This window comes from Melozone crissalis, unplaced genomic scaffold, assembly GCF_028551555.1.
Source record: "Melozone crissalis strain CALT ecotype California unplaced genomic scaffold, PUWL_Pcris_2 ptg000029l_1, whole genome shotgun sequence".
NCBI classification, from domain to species: Eukaryota; Metazoa; Chordata; class Aves; order Passeriformes; family Passerellidae; genus Melozone; species Melozone crissalis.
Window position 1 is genome coordinate 20602176 of NW_026535807.1, and position 15326 is coordinate 20617501.

The 15326-nt window shown below is 42.9% G+C and overlaps 1 protein-coding gene across 12 annotated transcripts in view; it reads right to left on the bottom strand.

Moving 5' to 3' along the window:
- Nucleotides 1-15326, bottom strand: part of IQSEC1 (IQ motif and Sec7 domain ArfGEF 1) — a 300151-nt gene that overhangs the window by 39122 nt on the left and 245703 nt on the right. For all 12 annotated transcript variants that reach the window (XM_054281171.1, XM_054281173.1, XM_054281172.1 and 9 more), the window contains 2 exons: nt 2507-2786; nt 685-1949 (listed from right to left, as the gene is read on the bottom strand). In XM_054281171.1, coding sequence (XP_054137146.1) covers nt 685-1949; nt 2507-2786 — 1545 coding nt within the window. The remainder of the gene's footprint in view (nt 1-684; nt 1950-2506; nt 2787-15326) is intronic.

The window sequence follows — 15326 nt, forward strand, 5'->3', positions numbered from 1 at the left end:
TTAACTTACTACAATGTTAGAACAAATACACGAGGAACCACCAACCTATCAATCCAAACACATCAAAGCACTGCTACCTGAAAAGGAGGCCTGAAATCACTCAAGCCACAGAGAAAACATAGGAAAACTATTAGTCATAGGCAAAAATACAAATTTTGTGATAGTTCTGTGATAAACGATAAATATTCATTTAGTATAAAAAAATATTCAGTGCATTGGCTTTTAGCATCACAGTTTTAATGAAATCTACTGAACAAATTCCAGGCCCTGCCAGTGTTAAACAGCAAACTCATCATATGCTGCATGTTGTTTCTAGTTCCTATCCAATGAGTTTTACACCACCTACATGATTAGGGCAGGAAGAAATCTGAATTTTTTATAACATAACACCAAAAAATGGATCAGGATCAAGCCACCATATTTTTCCCCAAAAAGGGAGTTGGATTAATCTTCAATAATTTACTACCATTCCTACACTCATAATTACATTTTTTCTTTTTCTCCTGAAGTGTTAAACTATAAAGACATCAACTTAAACTTGAACATGAACAGTCACCACAAGCACCTTGTTTATTCACTGAAAGGTCAGTATCAGACACCAGCCTTACCTTACCTTTTACAAGAAGAATATTCCTGGCTCATTCTCAGTGACACTGAGAGGAAGGCAGGAACTGCTGTACTTACTTGTTAAAAAGATTCAGCCCAATCCTATAATGGCGTTTCCTGATAACATCGTTACTGAAGGCAGGGGAATCCCAGCTGTTTCGAGTCTCTTTGTGGTAGGTTTGTTTGCTCAAGGTTTGCTCCCTTAGGCTGTCCCTAGAAGAGGATTCTGAGCTGCAATTTATTGTATCATTGGAGTTGGAAGTGCTGTTGATGCTGTCGTTGTCTCCATCAGAGTAATCAGACTCTGATTTGCTTTGCCTGTTTGCTGTGCCATTGATGGCCAAGTGACTGTCTATGGGCCTAGCCCTGTGCCTGGCCTCCTGCTCCTCCCGGGTGATGATCTTGGCAGGAATGCTGTGAGGGATATGTTTGGGGCTGCCTTGCTGGCTGGGGATGCCTCGGTCGTACGCATTCTGTCTCTTTAATGAGCCCCTCTCCGAGCGGTCGCTCAAGTCCACGGAACTGTCACTGGGCGGCTCGATGGTGAGCAGGGGGAGGTGATCCATCCTCATCCTCTGCTCCTGGCATTCCAGTGATGGGGTACTCCTGCAGCTCGTATCAGTGTCTAACTTATCGTCTTTGTGGGTCATGGACCAGTACTCCTGGGAAGAGTTCACGGAGCGGAGCCTCAAGTCCGACTCCGTGCTGGACGGCCTGTCCACGGACTGTGAGAGCGGCAGGGGCGGGGACAGCTCCTCCTCGTCGATGTACAACGTGACATCGCTGTAGGACGCCGTCATCTCGTCCAGCTTCCTGTGATCCACGTTGTGCATCGCTGCTTTGCTCGGGGCACAGCTCTCCCTCTCCATCTCCCGGCTCCTGACCTGCTCCGCGCTCTGGATTTCATCCGCGTGCAGGCTGCGGCAGTTCAGCGCGTCGTCGATGGATTCCGCCAGGGATTTCACCTGCCTGGAAAAAGCATCCTCCAGTTCTGTTATAGCATCGGTGAAATCAGTGGACGCCGCCGGGGACTTCATGGTCGCCGTCTCCCCGAGCTCGTTGCACTCCGACGGTACCAGGGAGCCCAGCTTTGACCCATCATTTGTAACAGAAACTTGCTTCCCCTCGAAGTAGGAGCTGTGGACTTTCTCAGGTCCTTCAAAGGAAAACTGCATTCTCATATTGGACAGGACGATGCGCCTTGACATGCGGTTCTCGGACATAGAACTGCGCAGGCGCTCGAAGTTCTTGTTCATCTGATACTGGCGGAAGGCGGTCTGGATGGTGCGGGCAGCATGTCTGGTGATCAGACGGCCCCCATACTTCCGTTCCAGCATCTCCACCTGCCAGGGAACACACGCACCCCTCGTCACCTCGTGCAGCTCGGGACAAGGGGAACGTCTCACAAAAGCATTTCACTCTCCTAACCTCTTTAATAGACTTTATATGTATTGGTTTTGAAAGTAAAAACTCAAAACTCCAATGATGAACTGAATAGTCATCTGCAAATTCCCCCATAAAATACAAAAGTATATTAATTCACCTCACAGATGTAAGAGAATATCAGTTGCAATAAGTTCTTCCTTCCTTTCTGTGACAACAAAAACACCTGGGTTTCAAAATGACTCATTTTCTTAGAAAAACATTTTGCATGATTACATTCTAGTACACTCCTGGAGCATACAATCTCAGTTCCAAGAACTGTTTTTACTTTTAACAGTATTAACTGTTAAAACTACTAAATGTTAATTAAACTGTTGATATCTTTTACACTTTTCTCTAGGAGGTGGGGAAGGCGTATGGGACAAAGAATAACAGAGTTACAAGTCCCAAGTGAAGTCATGCTAGAAAAGACTTCTCCCAATTCACAGACACACACGAGGTAGCAGAGCACAAATACCTGCTTATCCTGTAGGTCTGAGGAGAGTTCATAGCTCTCGGAAAGCGACCGGGACCGTTTGATGGCCTCCTCCTCGGCCTGTTTGCGCAGGATGGAGGTGGAGTGCTGCAGCTTGGGCCGGCGGGCTCGCTGCTGGCCCGGCGCGATGGAGTAGAGCCCGTAGGGGTGCTCGTAGTGCTCGGGGCTCAGGGCGGAGCTGTGCGTTATAGGGCCCTGCGGGTATCCGGACGGGCTATCCAGGGACGTGCCGGTCTCGCTGCTGGGAGCCTCCCCCTCAACGCTGCACAACGAAAGAGAGACAGCAAAAGCCGCGGGTGAGCACAGCACACCGAAATTCTGCACAGCAAACAGCACAGTTCTGCTTTAGTTTCATTTTGTGTAGGCATCCAGCAAGTTTTGCTGTTGGCATGCAGGTGTTTCAAGTAACGTGGCTTTCATGACAAACGCCTCAGTTTGTGCTGCAGTTTGTGCTGTAGTTTTTGCAAGTCTCAATCTGTCATGCCCGTGACATCTTTAGAGCATGAGTCAAACAGGGGAATGGAGGTTTCAAGCATTATTTAACTTTATACACTAATTTCTAATAATATCCTGAGTAAGTCACTCAGGAACTACTCTGTAAAATGAATGCAAACTTCTAATTTCTTAAAAGACTGCTTATTTCCAAGCTTCTCCATTCAAAATGACAGATGCTTATTTATGCCTCTCTTTGCTTTGACCAATTAAAGCAATATTCTCTTACCCTTATATTACAATTTGACATAAAAGGATTACTCTCATGGAGATAGGGATTTAATGGATCTTGAGAGCTATGATGTTTCTAAAAACTAAAGTTGGGAAAAGAATTTGCAAGAGAAATCTCATTTATTTCCCTGCTAGTGAAAGATTGCTCCCATGGGATACTTTTGGTAGGTTTTGGAGTAAAAGCATCCCAAGGGATGGTGTTTCTAGCTAAAGAAAGCAACATGGTTTCACATGAAGAAAGCTCGATAGCACCCATCTAGCAAAGAGACTACTTTGTTTTCACACAAATGCTGTTATTGCTAAGGAATAAAGGAAAGGAAAAACACCTTTTCTATTAAAAGGGATGCACACAATAAGAAACATTGTAAAACCGAGCCCTAGGTGTATTCTGAAGTACTGATGACTAACAGCAACTTGTATTTGGGTTGTATTTGCAGGAGGGCACGCTCACATTGCAATACATGCACTTTCACTCTTCCATCTTTTCATGTTTCACACCAATATTTACTGTCTGTCTCATCCTGTGTACACAGAACATTGACAGAAAAACGATTTATTTTTTTTTAATTCCTGAAAAGACTCAGCAAACACTTCACACATGCACCAATACAAGCAGCACTTCCCCTACCTTTTGTTTTAGGAACAGCACATCCAAACTCCAAAGAATTAAAACTCCACATTCCCACCACGCCCTGTATTTTTTTCCTTCATTCATCTGTACTTAAAAACCAAAGCTCTCCTGTTGTCTCTCAGCTGTCCCTTCAAAAAGTACAGAGCAATTTCTGAAAGAATGTTCTCCACCGACTGAAGAGCTGAGGGTTAACCCCGGCCAAACTCTCTCAGCTTGAACAGTTTGTACTTTTTAAAGGGAAGGAGAAAAAAAAAGCCCCTTAGACTTCTTAAAATGCTTCTATAAACATGTAAAACTGAAAGCAAGTCCTCTCTCTTTGCCCATCAAAATATGACTCCAACCAAAAGGTATTTTCAAACATACTTAACCCAGGCTGGAAATATTTGAAGTGTGCACACATTGCTTTTTCCAAAAAGGAAGCTGACAGGAAACTAATCCCTTTCCCTCCGTGATACAGCTGGCTTTCAACTTAAAAATGATAAACTATGCAGAGTTCTGCAGTGACATTGAAACTGTGTAAGCACCCGCTAAAAACAAACAGGTCATTCTCTCTGAAGCATCCATTAAAGACACGGTATGATACTGAGCTGCTTCACATTCTCTTTTAAACACTGAAATTCCTTCCTCTGCTCTGCCAGCTGTGAGCTGTGCTATTTTGGACAGCACATCCTAGCTGCAAGTTTATTTGTGAGTACTTTCCATATAAGCATGGCAAATTTGTTTTTAACAGGAAGGCTGGAATTATCTTCTTCGGTTCTGTTGACGTTTTCTGCCTTCCTTACCCTTGCATTGTGAACTATTTAATATCCCTTCCATGCTGATTATAACCTCCTGTTGACATTTTAATAACACTACCTTCCATGGATCCCTTAACCTTTTCCTCAACAAAAAGGGCACTGCCCTAATCACAACAAATTGGGAGGATATCTGCCCAGAGTTCTGACTAAAGTTAAGGGTTTCTTCTTAATTTTTAGTTTGCCTTTTGTACTTTTTCCAGGTATAAATGTGATGCTTGACTGACTGTAATGCTCACTCTCATTTTGCTCATGGGCCTATTCCCTGCCACCTGACCTTTGAAGCATGGAAATAATTACATTTACAACAGGCACAACAAGAGCTCTTCCAAGCAAACACACGTGCACAGGCTTGAAGGCTTTCCCCCATTCAGCTCTTCCCGGCCTCCCAGGAGCAGCTGAAGCTCCATATGAATTATTTCATTAAAGTGAAACTTCACTGGCCAAGAAAAGCAGCTTGCTTTCTACTTCTTCTACTTTACATATGTTTAGAGAAGAAAAACATGTCAACAAGTATGACTTGTGTGAAGCTGCAAGGATGGCAAGTTGGCTTGCTGCACGGAGGGAGCAGCACAGAGCTGGCAGCAGGGCTCACTGAGCCAGCTCCCCGCAGGCCTGGGCCACTGCAGGTTATCAAACACGCAACACCCTCTGCAAGAAGGGTGCAAGGGCAGTTTGGGGACCTCCAGATGTGCCAGCCTGACCTCAGTGCTGGGCAGGTCACAGGGCAGGTCACCCTGAGTGTCAGCACAACTGGGGAGCAGGTCTGGCCAGCCTGGGGCTGGGAAAGGCAGTCCTGCCTGACCGACCTGCTCTCCTCCTGGGACAGGGTGAGCTGCTTCAGGGTGAGGACAGGCTGTGGCTGTCACCTGCTGGGACCTCAGCAAAGCCCTGCCACTGCTCCTGCCAGCCTTCTCCTGGAGAAACTGGCTGCTCTGCACATGTGCTCTGTCCCTGGGTGGGACAGTTTAAAATCCCTGTGGATGTGGCACCTGGGGACACGGGGCAGGGGTGGCCTTGGCACTGCTGGGGAATGGCTGGGCTCAGTGCTGGGAGGGCTTCTCCAACCCAATTCTGTAACCCAGGCTCAGAACAAGAGCAGTCACTGCAGGGTTACAGGGGTGGCTTTTATCTGTGCACTCACTGAAACTGCCAGCACACAAAAATGTCAAGGGCTCTGCTCCAGGCTTGCAGTGAGAAGCAGGAGAAGTCTCCCTGCACTGAGGGGGAAGCTGAGACACCTCTGCAGCCCTGCTCCCCCTCCACACCCTGCACACACTGCCTCTCTCTGATGCTGACACAGTAAGGACATTAAGCACACTACAAAAATGGACACTGTAATACAGTTAATTACCATTACTTATGCTTTTACTATATACACATACATATATATTATATTAAAGAAATGTTAATTTAAAATCCCAACTGGAATTAGGAACTGCTTCTCTATAAAGGTCTCCAATTTGAGGCATCTGCTACCTACCAGACATGTCCAGTACAATTACTGATAATTTCATTGTTTCAAAAAAATTTCTAGTGGATTAATTTGGTTTATCTCCCTGCAATGTGCAACTGCATATTACTAGTGAGCCCAGCAATCTGTTGAATATTCTAATTGTGTGTTATTAGGAGAACACAAAACAGCTGAAATTAACCTATAAGTCCAACTGTTTTATTGCACTCCTGTTTCAGCAGAAAATAGACATTCATTATCTGCCAAGCCAGAAAAAGTGAAAGATTGCTTGCAAGAATTTTACAAAGAAGCAGAGAATGGAACAGCTGAAGAATGAAAATGAAATATTTAAAAATAATTAGTATTACTAATATGATTTTGCATGAACAAAAATTTAAAATAGAGCCATTGAAAGACTTTCTACAACTAAATAACTTTTTAAAACAGTTGCCAGCACTGACTGAATTAGCATTTTGTTAGAAACTGAAAATTTCTTCCTGCATAAACCTCAGCTTATAATACTATTAAAAAAATCCAGGCTAACAAAAAGGGGAGGAGCTGCTGTTGCTAGGAAAAGGTCCTGATTTTACAGTCATTTCCCACAATTCAGGATGAGTTCCTTGCAAGAACAACCTCATAAGAAGAAGCTCAGTCTCCTCTCTCCCTCTCCAGTTGGGTGGTTAGCCATGACCAAAGCAAAACATTTCCTCTCCAGGCATTTCAGCAGCACAAGCCTGGCAGGTCTTTTCTTCCCTGGCTCTCACTTTACACTTTCAGTTATTACTTCTAATCACAAAGGCTGTAATTAGCACCAGTACCTTAAATCCACTACCATATTTTAAAATTTTAAAACAATAACATATTAGTCATGATGTTTGACTATCTACTGTCATTCTTTATTTTTCATTTTTATATTCACACCTTCCTTTTCCTTCAAATCTTGCCAAACTATTAGCAAAGAAAAAAAACCCAACCAAACCAAACAAACAAAAAAAAACACAACAAAGACAATATTTTGAAAATAAGAGAACTTCAACATTTGAGCTTAAAATGGAAATCTTAAAAAGACCTGAATTCCAGTAAGGAGCAAACCCCAAGCTTTTCCATGAGTATGGATTTATCTGTTCCACTGACTAATGGCAAAATGACCAGAGGAGCTGCTGGTGTGGATGCAGAGGCACAAGAATTTATCTGCCAGAGAATTTATGCTATGAAAGACAGACATTTGATAACCAGAGAAGCAGAAAGTCCCTTTCCTCCTGAGGCCCAGAACCTTATCTTTAAGACTTTGTGCATATAAAAAGGAAGTTTATAACAATATCATCACATGCAAGCAACGATTCAGTGCTGCCTCTCACCCCAGAAACCCCCCAGTTTCAAGCAGTCAAGTGTCCCTGTGCATTTTTAGAACTAAAATATGAAGATAATGGGAACATATGCTTCCAGAAATCACCCAAATGTTCAAACTGGTTTGCTGCAGATTTAGTTTGGAACAAAGAAATGAAACATGTTTCTAAATAATGCAAATGCCAAACCCAAACTGCATGCAACATTCTAAAATAGAAGAAGATCCTCCCAGCAGAACAGAGCAATTGCTTGAGAAGCTGTTTTACAATGAGCATTCTCTGAAATCAGAATTATTTTCATCACTCTTTCAGAATGGACTTTCAACAGTGTAATATAAAGACATGAAATTGAAAACAGGCCCTAACAACTGGATAGTACACACATGAGAACCAATCAGAATTATATTAATCCTGTTAAAAATTTGTTTTGGACACAAAGAGAAGTATGACAATTTAATAAGTTTGTGCTGTTACATCTTTAAAGATTTTTCCATAGCATGAACACATGGGTACACTGAATAAATTTCTTTTCTTCTACATTGTGGAAAGGCAGCATGAGTATTACAAATACAGCAACAAAAACACGCCCAGCTTAACATTCTAGTCAGCACAGGGTGATAAAGGCACTCAGCTTGGCCATGACAATGCAAGGGCTCTGTTCTTTGGGAAGCAGGGAGGTTTTAAGGCAGGGCTGTGGGAGAGCAGCACTAAAACTCCAGGTAGTCAGCACAGCCTGAATTCAAATTGAGATTAATGAAGAATCGATACTTTATTTTATTTGTTGCAACAGTGAAGTATTTGCATGAGTGGTTCTTCATGAAATTCCTCAGCCAAATCATCCTTCTCTCACTTGCCTGCTTTTCTCTGGATCCATATAATTCATTTCCCTCTTCAAGAAAAATGCAATGTAAAGCTGGTTCCCTTGAAGTCACACCTACTCACAGAACAATTCAGCAAACTCATCTTCTTCCTTTGTTCCAGAAACTTTTCTGCCCATAAACACCAACATATCCACAGCTGAAGTATCCAGATACCTTCTTGGGACTCTGCCTTAGGATTTATGAGATGGATTTAAACGCAAACCACAGAGTGAAGCTTTTTGCATTAAAATCTCATTTCATAAACATCTTTTCCAGTAAAACTTCTGCCTCACTCAAAAATAAATATTCTGTATAAACAGGTCCAAATGCCCAGGGAGGAAGAATTGCTACGCATCTGTTTTACACTAACCATCTCTTCAAATGTGGAGGTTAAAACCAGTCAAACTGTGATCTTAGCTCCTAATTATAGATTTCCACTTGAAATAGACCCAAATTCTCTACCTAGCCCAGGGAATGCAGACCAGAAGTCGCCCCTGGAACCAAGTGGGTAACAGAGAGAAGCAGGATGGCAGCTGCTGCAGCAGCTGGTGTGGCCAGGCACTTCCAGCACGACGGCTGAAACAAACCACTCAAATAGCAAAAATGTTTAGGCCAAATGTGGCCATTCCACATAGGAACAAACCTCTGCAAAAGTCAATGTCTTGCACATAACTTTGCCTTTACAAGTGCAACGAAGCCCTGGTCTGAATGTGTAATTTTAAGTGACAATTGCCGGCAGAACTCTGCTCTCCAGAGCTGTGCTCCCCACACAACCTCAGCTCACAGAGCACTCCTTTGGCACAGGGCACAGCCCTCTGCTTCAAAGCTGTCTCGTGCTTCAGTACCTGTGCTGCTGTCTGCCATAAACTAGGAGTGCATTTAATTAAAGCTCTGATGTGTGTGCACTGTATTGTCTCCAATTACCCCACCAAACGTTCTCCATTAATTCTCAAAATGCACAACTGGCCATATGTACTTCACACAAGCCATGGTTTAGCATTTTCTCCACCCCCCAATACAATAATCCCCACTGGAGTGAGAACATTTGAGCAGAAGTTTATTATTAATGCAGTTTGAACTAGAACCCAGTCCTTATTGCCATGTCTGGTTTGTGCTGTCTAGTAAACAGAAGTCAATTATATTAAGAACTTACACAAATCCCTGAATTCAATAAGCACAATAGCATTAACAAACCAATCTGCCTTCAAATACACCCTGCCAAGAGTTCAAAGCCATTATGATGGACAACAGCATTCACAGGCAGTGACAAAAGCTTTGATCCGGGAGAGAAATATTGACCAATGTGTTTTACTTCCAATGCACTCTCAATTCAGCTGTTTCTGCTCTAAACAAATGAAACCTTTGAATGCACATCAAAGTAATGTCCCAGGTAATTCATCTGACTGAAGTCAAATATCATTGCAAGAAAAATCCAGACACCATTTGCATGTGCCTCAGAAGCAAACCCTAACAAAGCAGTCACTTATTCTGTAATATTCTGTGGTGAGAGTGCCTATAAGAGCAGCCTGGGTCAAACAGTGTGAGAGGCACTGAGGGAGGGCAGAGCTGCACAGGCAGGTACCCCTGAGTGCCTGCAAACCTGCAGCTGCTCCCTGCTCCTGATTCCCCAAGCACACAACAACCCCAGCGCCCCTCCCCTGGCCGCTGCCAAGCTGTAATTCTCACTGAGTAACCCCATAAAAGGCATTAACAAAAACACTTTGTGAAAAAGGGCATTTTGACCCACACTCTTAGCAGAGAGCAGAGTGAAAGATGAGAGGTTATTCTCTCCCCACTGAAGCAGAATGCAGGAATGAATGCACTGCATCTTCTGACAGGGAGATGGACAGCAGTGAGATGGAAATAGAGCCAAACCACCCACCCATTTTAGGCAGTAACACAAGAGGGTTGAGAACTAAGAATATCCCTTTGGGAAAAGCTTATTGAGACCATCTTCAGCTTCCAATAGCACAAGGAAGGTTAACCAGCTCTCAGATCACCTCTGTCAAACAGTGGCAGCATACTGGCCATCAGACACAAGAATGTACAGAAGGATCCACCCAGCCAACCCTCCCCAGTGCCATTCAATGCCTGTGAACCTCCCTGCTGAAGGCAAAGCTGTATTTTATTGTCATTATTTAGCAAAACTAACAAGGGGACTGGCAGCACCAACAGAAGCTGGGTACAGCTCACAAATGTTCACTTCTATCTCAGGTGGAGTCAGCCAGCATCACTCGCTGCCAGTCTGTGTTAATCATCACCCAGTGCATGTTTATCCAGCAACAACTCTAAAAAATTGATATTATCAAAAGGTGACTATGGGGTGATAATTTGAGGCTTGTGGCTCAAACCAGCCCAAGTTTTAGAATTTTTTTTATGGCCAGTTCTTCTTCTTGATGTGTCAGCATAAGAATTAACATCTGAAAATGTCCTGTGTGCTTCAAAAGGATGGTTTGTTTCTTACATGGACTAAAGCTAACAATTTTAATGTAATTGTGCTGTCTGTGGGATGGATCACTTAACAAAATCTGTGAAGGTTTGTCTCCCACTGCAGACTTTGTCCTGTCCCTGCTATGCAAACTTTTACACAACATGATAAGCTTGAAAAATTGGTGGAGTTTCCCAATGCAGCTGTAGTAGAATTTGACCTCAACTATTTACAATTTATTTAGATACACCATTCAGCAGCAGAAATCCTCTTAATTTAGCAAACCAACACTACATATGACATGGACTGAAGATAGCAAGATATTAGCACACATTCCACTGTCTATATGACACGCCCTTCAGACACTGCTAAGTTTAAAAAGGAAGATTTAGTGTCTGCAGCTGAAAAACCCTGATTTGCACACACAGCTGAAGCAGCATTTGATACAATGCAAGAATCCTTGGTGTCCTGTGCCAGCCATCCTCCTCTTTCACCTCTTCAGCTGTTGTGTCAAGCCTGTCCCAGGAAGGGCTGAGAGAACAGCTCGGCTGCTGGGCAGGCAGGCTCTGACAGAGAGCAGCACTGATTTCCTCTTCCCACTCAGGTCTTGGTGGGTAAAATTCTTCCTTCCTCTCTTCTGCTCCACGTGTGATAGAAACATGAACTGCTTTGAAAAAGCTTAACAAAATCCTGTTAATGACCCAATGTTTCAGGCCCAGAAATGTTATACCTAGAACGTTCTAGTTAAATAGTTAAAACTATCTCATCTCAGATCAAATCTAAATCAAACTAATATAAATCAAATCAGTAAAACAAAAATTAAATATCAATCAAATTAGATCAGATATAGATCAAATAAAGCCTAACACTTGACTCATTTTAAAGGTTTGCCCCTGCACTATTTGAAATGCTTACAAGTACAACACAGTACAGAGCACTGGGAACAGCTCTGGAGCAGACCAGTCCTTCCCAGTCTGTGAGGGAAATTAAGAAGCAGCATAAACAAAAAGCATGAGAGGGTCCATGCAGCAGAAATGACAATAAAACCATCTTTCTGTACTGGACACTGCCGTGAGTAAATATCGAGTAATAACAATTGTGTTCATTTAGACCATATTTTAACTTCTGTAGCAAATGAATGTTGTACAAAAGGACCTATTCAGAACAACCAAAGGATTTCCTTTCAATGACTTATTATATATTGTTATTATCTAATGAGTTGTGCTTTCAAACAATGGCACTGATGAACATGAGATACTTTGTTGTCTCTCTAGGATTTAAGAAATAGTTGGTCAAAATTATCTTCTTTAAAATCAGAAAGGGACTGTTCAACTTCTAGTGGTTGGTTGACTTCCCTCTGTAGTTATAGATAAAAACTCAAAAAATTACAGAGTAACATACTTTAAAAAGCCAATCCAAAAGGTGAATGGGCCGTTACAAGTCTGATCAGAGAAACCTCTCACTGATCTAAATGAATCTAAAAGTATATATAATATAAAAGTGAATCTGAAAGTATCTATAATATAAAAGTCCCACTCCGTTTCAATCACTGCACAAACCCTCCACTTTGCCAACTTTGCTGTGCCAAGTCTCAAAAAATAAAAACCAACCCAAAAAGAGAATGAAACCCTACCAGTTTTCTCTAAGGGAAAACAATGTAATTTTGAAATGCTGAAGTGCAAATGGGCATGGGAAACTCTCAGGTAGGAGAGGACAGGATGAGAACACAGCACTTGCTCCTGCTCCCAGGGAAGCTCAGGGTGTTGTTACCCAGGCAGTGGGAGCAGGACTGGCCTGGAGCTCTCTGCCCACACCAGGTGTTGTAACTCACTGCAACAGGAGCACTGCTCACCTCTCTGTAATCACAGGCATCCTCATAAAAGGGAGATTTTATCCTCTGCTGCACACCCAAGGTTTATATCAGAGTGTACAGAACAAAGTGTCTAAGGAAAACAAATAATGGATTTTTTTGTTGGAAGTATGGGGCTTGGTGGAAAAGACATTGTTGTAGATGATCCTTAGGTTCAAGGCAATGTGTTCAAACAAGGTTTTGCAGACACACTCAGATACCACACATAAATCTTCACTCTTGTAGAAATGAGACCTCAGAAGATTGCTCATAACCTCTAAATCAGCCAAAGAGCTGACAGATGCTTTTTCTCATTCACAAACTTCCTTCCTTTTACATTTCCCCTCCATTATGCCGAGTCTATACATTTTACAGCTCTTTCTGTCAGAGCGGAATTAGGATAGGCTTTCAATAGAACTTCTGACTCACCTCACTGATGACAGAGTGACACAGGTAGCAACTCCTGCCTTGGAAATCTTTCACTGCACACACAGAGAAGAGGAGCAGCTTCTGGGCTGTGCAGGCCATGTTGGAGCTGCCCAGCACTGCTGGCCCCCAGAACCACCAACCCCCTGCACTGCCTTCAGCCTGGAGTTGGATTGAGGGTCCCTGTGGGCCCTCCCAGCTCAGGAATACTCTGGGACAGTGTCTGTGATGGGGCTGCAGCTTGGCTTAGCTGGGGCTGCACGTGAGGCTGCTCAACCACAACAGGAGTTGTCTAAAATACACAGCTTGGGTAACCCTTGGTCATCTGTAGGCTCTTCATCACAGCAAGGGTCACAGATCTTTCCACAATGGAAAAGTGTCTTTCAGGACAGGGGTAGAAGCCCAGTTCCTGAAAACAAGGGTCACCACTTTGTGACATGAAAATGTGATATCGTGCAAAGACAGATTTTGAAAATTACAACCAAAGACGGTGAGAAATGGTCTTGTGTAACACACTGCACTGTGGTAGGAAAACCTGGAATACTTTTCTTCTAGGCTAACCTAATCAAAAACATCTTAATGACTTCTTAATAACACATAAAGAATCCAAGTTTGCATCACATTGTCATCATTTGGGACAAGTTCCATTAAGTGCAGGTAATCCTCTGTTCTCTCTCACTTCACAAGGCATTAATGACTAGTATTAACAGGAATCTATCAGCTGTAAAGTCCCATTCTCTCAAATCTAAGAGAATTAAAATCAGCTCCTTCTTCAGTCTCTACTAATGCTCGACATCACTGGTATCTTCTAAACAAGACTCAGGGAGTAAAACACAAGAAAAGAAAATACAAACAATAATAATGAACTTCCTTTCATGAACCCAAGAACAGCTGACATTATCTAACATTTAACACCTTGTGAAAAGGTCACCTTGAAGCACAAGAATCCCCCCAGACACCTCCAGAATGGAAATTCAACAGCCAGTTCACAGCACATTGCTACAATGAAGAACCACACAGAAAGAAAAATAATTTTATACCTGATTGAGAACACAGAGTGATGTTAGATTCAGAGGAAACCTATTCTTAGGCTGCAACACGACCAGAGGGTCAGGGATTTGTGCAGGCCTGCTCTTTGCACTCAGATCCCTGGAGCTGCAGCTGGCTCAGGAACACTGCTGTCCCTCTGCTTTGAAGGATGACTTCCTGACACAGCCTCCAAACCAGGAGGGAAACCCAGTCTGTGGTACTGTCTTTAAAGGCAGGACAGCTCCCCACTAAATCATCCATCCCTTCCCATGGGTGTACCCCAGGAATTCACTGCCATGGCCTGTCCCAGCCTACCATGACAATGGCACGATCTCTCCTGTGACCACTCCCACTCCAGGCTCCCAAAAATCATCACTGCACTCAGCTAAACCCAGAGCAGCTCCTGCTGCCGTTTCCAGCTCTCTGTGTGACCTGAGATGGAGCTGGGCCTCTTCTGCTGTAAAGCTGGGAGTGAAAATTCAATTAAAAACAAACTGTGAGTGCTCCTGTAGCGCAGAGTCAGGGCTGGCTGCAAACATTCCCTGTGACAGAAACCCCTTCAGCTTTGCCTCGTGTGAGGATGACTGGAAAGGTCATGGATATATTAACAAACATAAGGAAGTTGGTTTTCTTTTTCTGCGTTCATGACACATCCATCCTTCTTAATCTGGTGAGTTTAAGGGCCACTGCAATTTTTTGGACTAAATAATACAAGCTCAGTATTCTTCTTCTCTGGCCATGCCCTGTATGTAGCCACTGCTGTAAATGCAAGTCAGGTCATAGCTGTGGCATTTTGTTTGTGCTTGCACAGCAGAAGGCAACTGGGAATTGTGTCCTTTGTTTATAAGCACAAGTTTAACTGGGATGACACTGAACTACTGAGAGAATCTCATTAACAGATATAATACATCAATTTCCTGTACTAAAGGCTATCAAAGCCATCATTCTAATTTTCTGCTTCTCTCACAGAGACTAAACAGTTTGATTTTTTTTTATCATACCAAAGCTTGTCTTTTTTACTTTATTTTTATTAAAGACATCTCTACAGTTATTTCATGAGAACGATTCTAGTCCTTTGTCTATTGTAAGGAAGCAAAAGGATTTATTTAGTTAAATTTGCATTCCCCTTTAACGTAATACTGGGGCTTTGTGCTACAGTGGATTAAAGCAGCATCTGTTCTTCTCTGGAAACCTGGAGTCAAATCACAGCACTGCAGTGAAGTTGCCATCTCTGTCTGTACCCTAAATGGAACCTAAATAAAA